This window comes from Rhipicephalus sanguineus, chromosome 4 (assembly GCF_013339695.2).
Source record: "Rhipicephalus sanguineus isolate Rsan-2018 chromosome 4, BIME_Rsan_1.4, whole genome shotgun sequence".
NCBI classification, from domain to species: domain Eukaryota; kingdom Metazoa; phylum Arthropoda; class Arachnida; order Ixodida; family Ixodidae; genus Rhipicephalus; species Rhipicephalus sanguineus.
Genome location: NC_051179.1, coordinates 79,847,970 through 79,862,541, shown reverse-complemented (window position 1 = coordinate 79,862,541; position 14,572 = coordinate 79,847,970). Strand labels below are relative to the sequence as shown.

Below are 14,572 nucleotides of genomic sequence, written 5' to 3'. Positions count from 1 at the left end.
CCTCCCTAGACAAAAAAAAAGGAAATAATACTCAACAAAAAGCGCCGATCCGCGCTATTATAGCTGGATAAAACGCTAAGCGAACCCTCAACCGGATCTCTGGCTCTAAATGTGCCCGAGGTTACTATGAAATTCTGGTTAAAAGCGTAATACATCTTACTGTTCCTTCCCTCACTACCACCACATCCTTTCCATTTTCACTTTCACTCCTTCACAAGTTGGGTATAAAAATGGATTGCAAATCGGTGAAACTTCAGCAGTTCTTGGTTTGCCAACGGTACTACTGCAGCAACCATGGTAAGCTCGATCTCTTAATCAAACCGCCCTAGAAAAAAAAAACACTGACAGTTCATCTAGCCTTCCTAGAATAAAAAGACTCACTGTTCTTTCTGCCCATTTTCACAGTCTTTATCACTGTAGGTCTTTGTACAGCGTATGCCACATCAGGCACGCCGATCGTATTTTCCCGCGCATTGATCATATCCATTAAATTGAGGAATGTGTTTCAACTTATAGATCATGATATATGACTAGAATTACTTACCTTAACCTTAAGGACAATTTAACGTTCATGCGTAGCTTCTTACTGGATGAAGATGTTCTTGTGCATCCGATTTTCTGCTTTCTGTACACTATCAGAATTATTTCCAGCTATCAACTGTCTATCTCAGTTTCCTTTAATCTTCTTTCTAGTGTTTTCCACCCGCGCAGTATCGGTTGGAACGCGCTTGCACTGTTAAGAAACCGAACTTATGCATTTTTATATTAGTTATATTATATGTGCTTCTAGCTTCCTATGTGCTCCACATCTTGAACTAGCTGCTTGAATGCACGTACTACCTATTTTTTATACATGTTAGAATATTTGCACTCTAAGTTTAATCGACTTATTGTATTATAACTCTGCTATACAATGCCTGCTCAGCCTTTAGGATACTGAGCAGGCATTCCTAAACGAGAATAACTTATTGGATTACAATCTTCGTGCACGTATAAGAAAGAATAAGTAGCGTTTATATATTGCTGTTCTAACGCTACATAAGGTACCTTCCTCAACTACCTGTATTAAGAACACCAAATCCAAAATATTCGTAACTAATTACACCGCCATTTTGATTTCTTTCAGTTTTTAATGCAATAAAACGCATAACAAGAGTAATAACCAGAAAGAGAGGCCCTCAAATTTTATGACTGAAACAACGCACAGGCAAATGCCATACTTTCATGAAGTACATAAAATCTAGCATACGACTTCCATATGTGAAAGTGTGGCAGTGATTTTTTGTGAGAAATCATGACAGAGCTTAAAAGGCTAATAACCCTGGAAGACAGATTAGATTTGCAGCGGCAAACAAAGCACGCAGATATACATATTCTGCAACGAAACATTACTTGGATTAGGACCGACAGAAACACCTAACACCTAGAATAATGTCAATAATTTCTTTTGCGTAGTTCCGCGTCTGCGTCGTCCTGGCCCTGGTATCTAGCGCTCTTGCTGGATTCCTCCACGGTGGCCACAGCCTCGCTGGTGGTGTCGGCCTCGGCAGCGGTGTTGGCCTCACCAGCTATGGTCTCAGCCACGGAATTGGCTACTCCGGCCTCACCGGCTTTGGTGTCGGCCACGGCCTTGCCTATGGACCCGCCGCGAGCTACGCCGTTGCCGCCCCAGCTGTTGCCGGTGCCGTCTCCAGCTACCATGCTGCTCCAGCCGTGACCGCTGTTCACGCTGCCCCAGCTGTCACCGCTGTCCACGCTGCTCCGGCGGTCGCTACCTACGCCGCCGCTCCAGTCGCCACCGTTGCCACTGCCCCAGCCGTGTCCCGCGTGACCACCTACCAGTCCGCCCCACTTGTCGCCGCCGCTCCAGCCGTCGCAACCGTCGCTGCTGCTCCAGCTGTCTCCCGTGTGACAACTTACCAGACCGCTCCAGTCGTTGCTGCTGCCCCAGCTGTTTCCCGTGTCACCTACCAGGCGGCCCCAGCTGTGACTAAGGTCTACCAGGCCGCTCCAGTCGTCGCTTCCGCCCCAGCTGTTGCCACAGTGGCTGCTGCCCCAGCTGTGTCCCGCGTCACCTACCAGTCTGCTCCAGCTGTCGCTACCTTTGCTGCCCCAGCAGTGACCAAGGTTTTCCAGTCCGCTCAAGTTGTTGCCGCTGCCCCAGCAGTCTCCCGCGTCACCTACCAGGCCGCCCCAGCTGTGACTAAGGTCTACCAGAGTGCCCCAGTTGTGGCTGCTGCCCCAGCTGTTGCCACCGTTGCCGCCGCTCCAGCCGTGTCCCGCGTGACTACCTTCCAATCTGCTCCAGCTGTCGCCACCTACGCCGCCCCAGCTGTTACGAAGGTCTTCCAGTCTGCTCCAGTCGTGGCTGCTGCCCCAGCTGTGGCTACCGTCACCCACGCTGCCCCAGTCGCCACCTTCGCCGCTGCCCCAGCCGTCGCTACCGTTCACGCTGCTCCAGCTGTCGCTGCTGTTCACGCTGCCCCAGCTGTTGCCACCACCACCCTCCACCATGCTCCAGCGGTTGCCACTGTTTCCCACGCTGCCCCAGCTTTCGCTGCCTACCACGCCGTTCCAGTGTACGGCTACGGCGTTGGAAGCCTCGGCTATGGCGCTGGCCACTATGGTCTAGGCCACGGCATTGGAGTCTACGGCCTGAACTACGGCTACGGTCTCGGCACTCCCTTCGATTACACCACCCTCCTCCGCAGGAAGAAGTGTAAGTACTTAAGTTGACTGCCTTGCTGACTGTTTCATTTACTGGCGCAAAACTTGATCTCTCATGCGTATTCTTCTTTCTTTGCAGAAATCGCTGTTTTCATCAGAGGACATGGTACGTCGAAAGGAAAAAGAAGATTATGTGCAGCTTACGCTCAGTTGCGCATAGTGTTAAATAGTGCTTCCAAATAAATGACCCTTGTTGTACAAAGAAGGTGGCTGTAGTGGTGATTACGTTGCTTCAGTCGGTGTTGTTCTTGCAATATCACTCTTAGGGGCAATGTAATTCTGAAGCCGATAGACCGAATGAATGCTGCTAGCTGCTTGATGATGATGTTGTGAACGTGCATAAGATCACTGTAAGAATAGAACAGAATGACAAACAGATTAATGAGATGAGGCTTAACTCAAAGCTGGTTGTTTTTTTAGAGATTTTTTCTTAAATTCACTTGTAAACCGAAGGCTATGCCCTTTTGCACGACCACACATTTTTTGGCGCTGCCAGCAATCTAATCATCTAATTTATTACGGACAAGGGACATATTTATTCGGTACATTATCTTCTGGTGAGTGGAAAAATGGCAAAATATTCATAAATCATTCATTTTTGTCATTCTTTCTGTCTTATGAATTACTCAATCTTCTCTGTTAAAATTCGTTACAATATATAACTGTGCTGCAGGATCCCCTAGCTGCTGTTTCTGGTAAGATGTGTTTCTGCGTCCTCTCAGCGTGATATTCAGGCCTTGATGATTGTCCTATATAATAACTTCAACATAACGCATATAGTGAAAAGGAGAGGCAGCAAACACGACACACACAGTGAATTCTTGGCAGCGCAGCTATAAACTGGTATGCGTCAGTTAATATTGTAGTACTTTTTCTCGATGGTGAAGATGTCCGCGTCAGTACGTTTAAGCGCGGTACTGGACCAAGTCATGTTCCCTGCAGATGAACAGGTTTATTTTCTACAGTGGACGTGTTTACATTCATGGACCAGGGCGGCCGTCTCACTCATCAAAGGTTTGAGATAGATAATAGTGAGTAATAGCTAAGCGGCTCAGCGAGTCCAGCGCACGAGCATAGAAGACAGCGGAGCACAAGACGAAAGGAAGAATAGTAGCTAAGGGGCATAGCGTCGGCCCAATCGTTCCAGCGGATTGTAGAACGCACCTCGCGCTCCGCTGTCTGTGAAGCTGCCTCCACTTGGTTTCGCCGTCGTTTTGCGGCCTAGCTGACCGCTTCTCGACAAGACACACTCGCCAAAAACGCGAAATGTAGGCAGTTCTATCCACGTCTGCGAACACGCGATCAAATGTATTATGTACGGAGAAGTTGTCAAAGTAGCACGTACTTTTTTAAGTTTCTTGTGTCGTCTTGTCTCCGATATCATATTAATTGATGAACACGATCCTTTAAGCCTCGGAGTGTCAGCTCGCGGCCTGGCGCCCGCCTTAAGCTTTCGACGATTTCAACCCATTTGTGGTCATCTCCAAACGGCCTCGTTTTCAGAGGTATTCGGTTGAAAAGCCCCACCGGTACTTTTTCGCCTAGAGCCGAGCGAACGCCGCGCTCGCAGGTATCGCCGACAACATGCCGACGCTTGTTTTGGGGGTCACCATCTTGTCTCGAGAAAAGGCTGGTCCGCTGGCCACGCTCCTCTGAGCAGAGCATACGGGTGGGTGAGCGGTTCGCTCCGTAAAGGCGCTGGCTGCTCCAGCGTGCCGCGCATGCGCTTCTGGCGTCTCCGCTCATCCGCTGGGCCCACTCGATACATGGATACATGGACAACTGGGCTAGATCCGCTTGGAGTGGTTTAAATCAAGCCTTTAATGTTTACGCTTCAAAACACAGGGTCAGCGCCAAGTTTCCCATGTCTTCATCACCGCTGGATCAGAGGCAGCACCTAGCTCAACCACCGCCCAACTCGCCGCGTCTCCCACCGCAGTTCGCGCTAAGCCTTCTTTTTCAATTCCTTTTTATTTTTATTCATTTCAATAGCTCTGGTCTCTTCTTAGACAGCTTTCAGGGACCAATCCACTTGCGTTACTTCACCAATGATTTACCTACCGTGTTTTCTACCCTGTTCTTTCTCTATCTCGCTCTCTCTCTCTCAGAGAACGTACATTTCTGCCTCAGCGTTTCCACACTTCTATGCCAATATTATGCAAGGCATAGGCTAAAGATGCAATCAGTAAGTCTGTCAAGGTACTGCTGAACAATACCGAAGCAGGTTCAAAGTGCCTATTCTTCCCAGCCGGCCACTTTTCTCGAGTGTAGTCTGAGACAAGAGGCAACCTCGCCTCTACAATTACTGTACAAGCATGTCGCTGTTCATTCTGACAGGAAAGGCATCGTGACCGCGAAAAATTGTTTAAAGGGTCCCTAAACAGCCTCTAAAAATACAAAAACGAGCACGTTATTCTCTCCTGGCGTTTCTCGTCTTTTCCACACACTTTCGTGACGCCACAAGGGTAATTCACGTGACGTAATTGACGTACAAACTGTCGATTGATCCTTCTACTAGGAATATCAGTTGTGAATTATCTCCTACCTTCATTTGCCATGCAGTCGCCCATCCGTTCTTTCTTCTCTCACATCACTATCATGAACAGCCAACTGATATCATTTCGTCTTGTCCGTTTCCGACTGCATGCTCTAGCAGAGATAACAGCGTGTAGGCGACAAGCGCGAAATCCTGATAGGCTAATCGCTTAGTGCTAACCTTGTGCACATGCGCTTTCATGAAATAGGTGGCGAGGAAGCGATATCGCCTGTACGAAGGGCAGTAAAGGCAAGAACGAAACCATTCTCTCGTTTTTGAACTCGGAGTGGTTTAGGCGCCTTCTAACACGTTCGCTGTGGCACGCTTTTTTTTTTTACGCGCGGAGTGGCCCACCAGTGGGCCATTCGGCAGATCTTCCACGGGCGCTGTAACCTGTTTCATTCGCTTCAACGAAATGGCACTGCTACCTTTCCGGCTTTGTGGCATTTGTCACGTTTATTTCAAAGATGCAGAGCTGTTTTTCGCCACCTTTTCCGCGTAAAACTATGCTGAAGTCCAAAGTGCCTGGAACCACGAAATACAAACACACGTTCATTTCCTCTGTTTCGTTTTCTTTTGCGTCCGTAAAAGGCATGATTATCCATTATTCGCACAAAGACGTTTGGGAGCCGCATGCAGAACGCATGGGCTTACAGGAATGAAACGTATTCCATAAACCGCGGCAAAATGTTGGCGAGGAATGAAAGATAGAAATAGGCTGTCACTCAGTTCCTTGAAAACAACAGCGCCATCCCACCTCCACTTGCAAAATTATATATATATATATATATAGGCTGCGTTTTCAAACTGTAGACGGCAGCACATGACGGACTGTTCTCGAGCCTGGGTCACCGGTGGCTCACACCGCACACAGCATGAAAGCGATGTCTTTGAGTGACCCGTCGTGGGTCACTTTGTGAGAAATTTGCGACTGATAACTGTTATGATAATGAACTGCTCTCGAGATAGAAGTACGTAGCCACGGATGCTGAAGAGCCCGTTGCGTGAAATAGTGAAGGTGTAAATTATCTATGCACAGTGAGAGAACAGTCAGGTCATTGATTACGGGAGGAATGCATCTTGAGCGTAGCGCTGCTGTCGATATCCGCTGACGTAGCGGAAATGTCGCGAAGAGGCTCTTCGCCACGCGCTCGCGTGGTTCGTAAACTTTTGTGGTTGACTGTACATAGTTGAGAGGTGTATGGTGAACATGTGTTGAAGTTTATTCGCAGTGACATAGTACTGTACAGTAATCCATGAACATGCAGAATGCATTAGCAATGATTCAGGCAAAGAGGGAAGGACTGTCAACCAGTAACCCTAGCTCTATAAATCGAGCAAAACTACTAAGTAGTCATTTACATATTAAAATACTGATGACTGAGGTAAATGCTGGGATTTCTGAGACGCTCAGAGCGCGTAAATGCTAGGATTACTTGCTCGAATGTCGTCAGTATCTTTAGATATGCAGAAGGCTACTATTACCAGCATTTTACAAGTAAATGAAATGCACTCACTTTTACCTGTGAAGGGCTGCTAACCGCAATCGATTGTTATATCATCAGCTTATCTTCAACAAAGACAGTGTTTGCATTATGTATAACACCAGGACAAAGAGAAGTTTTCTGTCTAATCACAGTGTAGACACCAAACTTATTGAAGGGCTATACCGTTCTTGTGTGAAATGCGCACTAGCAAAAACCTACTGCCACACGTATTCAGAGGGTCTGTATAATGAGCTTCGTATGATCGATAAGCGAAACAACACCAAAAAATACGGGAAAATATAAACGTGTTGCATCAGCAGCTGCGGAGACGGTTGCCTAACATGAGTTGTGGTGGTGGTTCTAACGTCAGCTATAGTTGCAGTGTTGGCTATCTACTGTATAACAATGCAATAAACATTACAACGCACTCATACGACTCAGTAAGCTATAATCTAGCGGCCCCCGCAGGACTACGCCAACGAACACTGCTTACTCTACATTTTATAAAAGTGGCGTCTGTGGTGTAACTTCAGTGATGACCTTACGTAGCTCTGTAAACTACCCTTTACTCGCCAGTCTAGTCGACGTGTCTGGTAAGCCCGCAATATGCATAGAACTACTGAATTAGCGCAAAACACGTTAATCGACCTAGTAAGGCTTGCCTTAAAGCCAAAAAATGTGATATAGGCTGCCACTCGCTGAATAATTTGCACAACAATAATTCCCAGGGTGCGTGGAATCAACCGGAAACTTTTCTCATTTCTTGTAGCATCTAATAACTAAAAAAACTGGCTGTTTCGTCCGCAAATAAGTTTTCTTCTTTGACGAACATGGACATACCGCATAAGCAGCTGAATCGCAATAACGCACGTCTTCATGTGAATCATCGCGAAAAATAAATGGTCACATCGTTGTAATACTTGAGGGCATCTCTAAATTGTATTTATATATTTATTTTTACATACTGCAGCCTCAATGAGGCTATTGCAGGAGTGGGAAAAGAAAACAAAACAATAACAGCAAGTCAACATTCATGAACATGCTTCCAGAAATTCTTTCAGTGGTAAGCAACGCACACTTCCGGGCAACAAATTCCAGGCTTCAATAGTTGCAGGAAAAAAGGTATATTTGAACATGTCAGTGCGGGTGAAAAAAGTTGTAATGTTAAGGGCGTGGTCGCTCCGCGTAGACAAAGGTCTGGAGAACTGAAGATAACTGTCTAGAGTGTCGAGGCGGGGAGAATTGATTAGATTGTAAAGGAATTTGAGGCATTCAACGTGGCGACGCTTCGCAAGTGTAGTGAGACCTAGGTGAGGAAGACAATTCGACGGAGAAAAATCCCTGTCATATCTTTTGCATACAAAACGCACAGCTCTTTTTTGAACGCGTTCTAATTTTTTAATGTCACATTTCTAATGTGGGTTCCACACCACGCAACCATATTCGAGGATGAGACGAATGAGAGCTTTGTAGGTAAGCAGTTTGGTTTCTTGAGGAGCAAGACGGAGCGTACGATGTAAATAGCCTAATTTCTTAAGAGCCTTGTTGCAAGTGCGATCAATGTGTTTAGACCATGAGAGATTATGTGTCATAAGGATACCGAGGTACTTGAATTCATTCACCCTGCACAAACTAACATTGTTAAAACCATAGTCAAAAGTCAAGGGGCATGAACGTCAGGTAAATGACATAACGACGGTCTTGGAGAAGTTAATATTCATTTGCCAAGATTTGGACCAGCTACAAAAGTGAGAGAAGGAATTGTTGGGAGTGGCATGATCCAGTGGAGATTTAACAGTATGATATAGGACGCAGTCCTACTTTCGGGTCGCAGCATTTTCGGGATTACTCGCCTTGTTTGTTCTGTGTGGATGTAGATGCAGCTTATCGTTCTCGCATCACAAAATACGCATTGCTATACATAGTGTCTCTTTATTTTTGAAGACAGAGGAAAATGTTTGCGTTCTCGTTATACAGTCAACAAGCAGAATGGCGGCTACATTTTTGTGAGGATGAGGAGGAAGTCACTTTATTGGTACCAATGAGTCAGGTAAGGGAGGATTGGGGTCAAATATTGGCCCCTATTCTCCCAATTACCTTGCCGCATGGACATGCTATCAGAAATCTCTTTAATTAAAACAGTGCAGAAACGCGACAGCCTCCAACTTTTCAATACAAAGATGCATGCCCACTTACCGCAGTCACTAAAAAGTTCCTTATTCAATCTTATTTAATTGGGCGACTGACACCGATAATAACGGTTTCACCTTGTGTATCCCTGTATGCACAACTCATCTTTCAAATGTGGTCATCAAGTACCTCTCAGTGCTGAATATTAAAAAAAAAACTATAAAGCTCAATTTTGAACACCCGGTATAGTGTCGCTTGTTGCAGTGCGTTTGATTCATAATGACCTGTTGAGAACATGATACTATGTGAAAATGGGGTGACAAATATAACGAAAATGAGCCTTTTGATACCACTAAGCTTAACATGACTTTAAAATTACGAAAGCATGGATGCTAAAAAAGAGAGACAGAAAGAGGAAGGAATGTATCAGAAATGTATAAAGCAAAGGGAAAAATTATAAAGAAATTTTGAGACGGGGAGGGGGAACTACTACCAGTCAACCGCAACCAAGCGAGCAGAAAAAGCAATCAGCGGATTTATTAAGGGACGTGAGCTAAATGCTTCCTCGAGTTCTAGAGTCACCTTAAGTAGTGTCTTTTACACTACGAAACAGATCATATTGAGCTCGACCCTTCTCGGGGTCAGCCTGAGGAAATTTTATTCTCTAGCAGGATCGTACAGGACCTCATAATCACTGAAGTTTGAAGAAAACTAACTGACTGAGGATTACGAAATAAGCACTCACAGTAGCATTGTCTCAAGAAACCATGGACACGCACCGATTCGGGGAATTACTGCCTTATTCGAACTCGTTCTCCGACATCCAGGTCACCATGAATCACATATGTGAGCTCACGAAACGAATCATCTGCACTTGAGCTCACCAGCTCCTGGAATTGGTATTTGCCCAACTCATCAGACCTGAGATATGTGTGCGTGTTGGAATGCGTGTCTGAGTGTGCGTGCGTACGCATTTTACTGCATGCCTCTCTATGCAGTCGCTGTGTATATGTGGGGTGACTGAGACTGCGCGTGTGGATTTCTATGAATCAATAAGTGACTCGAAGCGTGCGTGAAAGTTGATGATTGTGTAAGGAGCTATGTGTTCGAGACAGCGAGTGTGTGTGTCGGTGTGTCGTAGGCTATGCTTATTTATTTTCTAATTAACTCAAACAGAACAGCTTTAATTCAAATCGTCCAAACTATCTAACTGTAGGGGAAGCAGTTGTTTGGCTAATGTGTTTAGCAACATTAAGGCGAAATCATTAAATTCCTCATAAGACGCTGTCTTTGGAAAGCGTGGAGTGCTGTACAAAATATTCGGCAGATCGCACGCGTTGTGGGAATCCGTTTCATGCGAAGCAGTCAGCGAGTACTTCAATGCTATATCTTATGCCAAGCGCTACGAGGTGGATCGACGTTTTTTTGTAAGCGTAGTAGCTGTATGCACATCTTGGGCTTACCAGGCACGTCGACAACACTGGTGTTTAAAGGGTAACCTATGGTGCGACGTAACGTCGGCCCTCACATTAGACTACATACGTCAGTATTATCGCAACTAAGTGGACTTTATGGTGCAATCATGTGAATATCACACGTAACGCGGTGTCATGCATAATTCAGAATGCTTGGGTTCGATTCCTGCTGAGATCCGAATTTTCAGGTTATCCATTCGTCGGGTCAACGCTGCCGATGTCGGTTTTTCTTAACGCTTCCGCATTTAAATTACCAATATCTGTTCTCACCGTTCGTGGGTAGATATAAACTATCAATCACATGTGGCGCATACCCGCACACCGCGGCCCGTGGTAAACGGGTATGTGTCACACGTGTCTGGTGGAAAGTGTTTGACGAAGTACGCGACAGCCAAATTTGGTCTACACCAAGTTAAGGAGGAGATCATGAGAGCACCCAGACGTAGGCGACTAGATAGATAGATAGATAGATAGATAGATAGATAGATAGATAGATAGATAGATAGATAGATAGATAGATAGATAGATAGATAGATAGATAGATAGATAGATAGATAGATAGATAGATAGATAGATAGATAGATAGATAGAAACGCTTTTATGAGGTCACGTGTGTTTTAAATGCTTCGCATTTAAAATACACGTGACCTCATAAAACTAAGATGAAAATCAGCGTACGGGCCTGGTATTCGAACTTAGGTATTGTGCATGGAGCGAAGTGTTCTATCGCACATTAACGCCAATGGCTCAAATTGCTTTGGGAAAGTACCCTATAAAGTCGTCGTGTCGGGGAAGTAGTCAGGGGAACATATGTAATGTAGCCAGGCCGAAGCATAGAATCTTATCGGGCCCCACAACATGCAAAATGCGTGATGCGTATGTGATGGAAGCTGCCCCAAACCATTATAAAGGGCTGAGCTGTAAATGGCCACCATCACTATATCAGCCACACAATCAACAATGTGTGCAGTTACTCACGTGACCTCTGGACGTGCGATGATGATGGTGATAACGATGAAGATGACAATAAAATGGCCACACCGGATGATTTTCCACTTTTATTTGACTTAGGTGTATCAATAAGAGACCCTTGTCAGTTTTTGAAGAGATAAATTAGCGCAACAAAATATAAGCGTCTCCTTTTCGCGTCGCCGTTACCTTGTGTTGCGGTAGTAAACATCTTCAATATTTAACTGTGATTATTCGAAAAGTTCACCATTCAGATTTGTTACCGTCTGCTTTCTTTTGATTTCCAAGAAGTCTCAAGTGCAGTGTCCGAACTTTGGAGTTCTGACATGATCGTCGTTATTCTTTTTTCACTTTCCTGGTGGTCTGTTCTAAAGTACTTAGTCATTTCGAACAAAGAAAATTTCGCCCTACTCGCACCTTCGTCGGCCTTTGCCAGGCACATACCATCAACTCGACATGAAAGGCGTACGTTTCGATACGTGCTGCGCGCAGGCAGGTCAATATTTAAAAAAACAAAACAATGAATCGATATAATGAACAAATAAAGAGGTATTTTCGCGTTCTTTATCTCCTTGAATACAACAGTCTGCTGTCAAACCAAGCACGCTTGTGCAGTCGAAACTGAGTGATCTACAGTTTCGTCACACCTAATGCTGAGGCCGCGAAAGATTGAAAGTGATTTAACAATTTCATTTTACGAACGTTCTCGACGCCCCTTGATTTGCCTTTTGGCACAGACGCGCACGTGTGTCCAGAACAGAAAAATGAGGAAAATTGAACGACTTATGGCGACAACGGGAGGCAGTCGGTGTACCTTCCTTTTTCTCTAGGTAGATGATGCCTGAGGGCTTCAATATATGTCTCCATAGAAGTACCTACGGCAGCGCGACCTTCCGACTACGAACCACCTCACGCCTCTCACTTTGCTACCCAGCCCTCGCCTTTCGCGTGGTTTTCTTGCTCAATCGCTTTTGCCTACGTTAGTGAGAAAAAAAAAGGAGGGGAAGAATAAAAAAATTATCAGCCTTAGCGCGAGCGCTCTCAGCTATGCGTAAGACAGCTCTAAAGACAAAAAAAACAATAGAACACCTCGCAAAAAACCACGGCGAACCGCATTATTCTTTCTGCATAACACGCTGAGCGAGCCCTCAACCGGATCTATGGCTGTGAATCTGTCCCGAGATTAGAATGAAATTCTGGTTATGTGAGTAATGAGTTAGAGTTCCATCCCTCACTTTAACCACATCCTTTCTTTTTTCGCTTTCACTCCTTGAGACAATGGGTATAAAAATGGGTGGGAGTGGATGCAACTTCAGCAGTCCTTGGTTTGCCGACGGTACTACTGCAACAGCCATGGTAAGCCGAATTCGTCTTAAGCATTGGAGTTCCCTTCGGTATAAAGAATTTAAGCGCCTTCATTTCGGCTCTCACTCGAAGCACGTCCGCCTTGCCACCGATATCACAAGTCGTACTTTTCAGTGTAAATATTCAACGAGGAGCGCTACATTCTCACTTCGACTTCTGAGTAACCGTGATGGTTACGTTTTGTCCGCTACATCGGCTGTAAACAGAGCACCTCTTATCCCTAATACTAATTTCAAAATGAGTACAAGATATTATACTTCCATGTTCATAAGTCTGTATCACAGAATCAATTCCACAGCAGCTTAGATGAAGATCGAAGCTTGTAGAAATGAAAAACCCATGAACAAACTGTCTCCTTGTCGTAATGTCCGCTCCAGCGACCCGTCCCTTTCAAGGATTTTTGATATGTAGAATGATGAAGAATCCTTGAAACCAGGGATACGTAGCAGTTCCAACGTCGCAGTGCATATATTTCTCAAGTGAGTGCGCTATCAGCACGCAGTGCAAAATTTTTGGAGCACATTATCTCACCAATTTGTTTTCTTCTTTTTTTAACGCAATCGAAAGCGAGCAAACAGCATCGACACATTATAAGAACAAAACAGGTTGTAAAATAGTCCTGAGTGAAGAAACGCATGTGTCATTATATCCAGTACATGCATAACGTAAAATAAGTTTTGCTGGTCACCTCGAATTGGGAAAATCTCGCAAACATTTCTGCAGAACATTATTGTAGCTGGTGAAAGGTCAAATGCACTAGAAGACATAGTGAGGGTTCCGCGATTAACAAAGACATAGATATAGCATTTTCGGCAGTATAATATTGCTAGCAGAAATAAAAACAGACCGATTCGGATAACCTTAATTAATGTCTATTGTACTGCAAAACATTTCTTATAGCTCCGTGTCTGCGTCGTCCTGGCCCTGGCCTCCAGCGCTCTTGCTGGATTCCTCCACGGTGGCCACAGTCTCGCTGGCGGCGTTGGCCTCGGCAGCGGTGTTGGTCTCACCAGCTATGGTCTTAGCCACGGAATCGGCTACTCCGGCCTCACCGGCTTTGGTGTCGGCCACGGCCTTGCCTATGGACCAGCCGCCAGCTATGCTGTTGCCGCTCCAGCTGTTGCCGGTGCTGTCTCCACTTACCATGCTGCTCCAGCCGTGACCACTGTTCACGCTGCCCCAGCTGTCACCGCTGTGCACGCTGCTCCGGCTGTCGCCACCTACGCCGCTGCTCCAGTCGCCACCGTTGCCGCTGCCCCAGCCGTGTCCCGCGTGACCACCTACCAGTCCGCCCCACTTGTCGCTGCTGCTCCAGCTGTCTCCCGTGTGACTACCTACCAGTCCGCTCCACTTGTGGCCACTTCCCCAGCTGTCTCCAGTGTCAGCTACCAGGCCGCCCCAGCTGTGACTAAGGTCTACCAGGCTGCTCCAGTAGCCGCCTCTGCCCCAGCCGTTGCCACCGTGGCTGCTGCCCCAGCTGTGTCCCGCGTCACCTACCAGTCTGCTCCTGCTGTCGCTACCTTCGCTGCCCCAGCAGTGACCAAGGTCTTCCAGTCCGCTCCCGTTGTTGCCGCTGCTCCAGCTGTCTCCCGCGTCACATACCAGGCCGCCCCAGCTGTGACTAAGGTCTACCAGAGTGCCCCAGTTGTGGCTGCTGCCCCAGCTGTTGCTACCGTTGCCGCTGCGCCAGCCGTGACCCGCGTCGCTACATTCCAGTCTGCTCCAGCTGTCGCCACCTACGCCGCCCCAGCTGTCACCAAGGTCTTCCAGTCAGCCCCACTTGTGGCTGCTGCCCCAGCTGTGGCCACCGTCGCCCACGCTGCCCCAGTCGCCACTTTCGCCGCTGCCCCAGCTGTCGCTGCTGTTCACGCTGCCCCAGCTGT

The 14,572-nt window shown here is 46.4% G+C and overlaps 1 protein-coding gene across 17 annotated transcripts in view; it reads left to right on the top strand.

The window, feature by feature from the left end:
• Positions 1 to 259: 259 nt before the first annotated feature.
• Positions 260 to 14,572, top strand: part of LOC125758066 (uncharacterized) — a 55,026-nt gene continuing 40,713 nt past the window's right edge. For all 17 annotated transcript variants that reach the window (XM_049414731.1, XM_049414727.1, XM_049414726.1 and 14 more), the window contains exons 1-3: positions 260 to 297; positions 1,456 to 1,835; positions 1,917 to 2,208. In XM_049414731.1, coding sequence (XP_049270688.1) covers positions 295 to 297; positions 1,456 to 1,835; positions 1,917 to 2,208 — 675 coding nt within the window. In that variant the 5' untranslated portion in view covers positions 260 to 294. The remainder of the gene's footprint in view (positions 298 to 1,455; positions 1,836 to 1,916; positions 2,209 to 14,572) is intronic.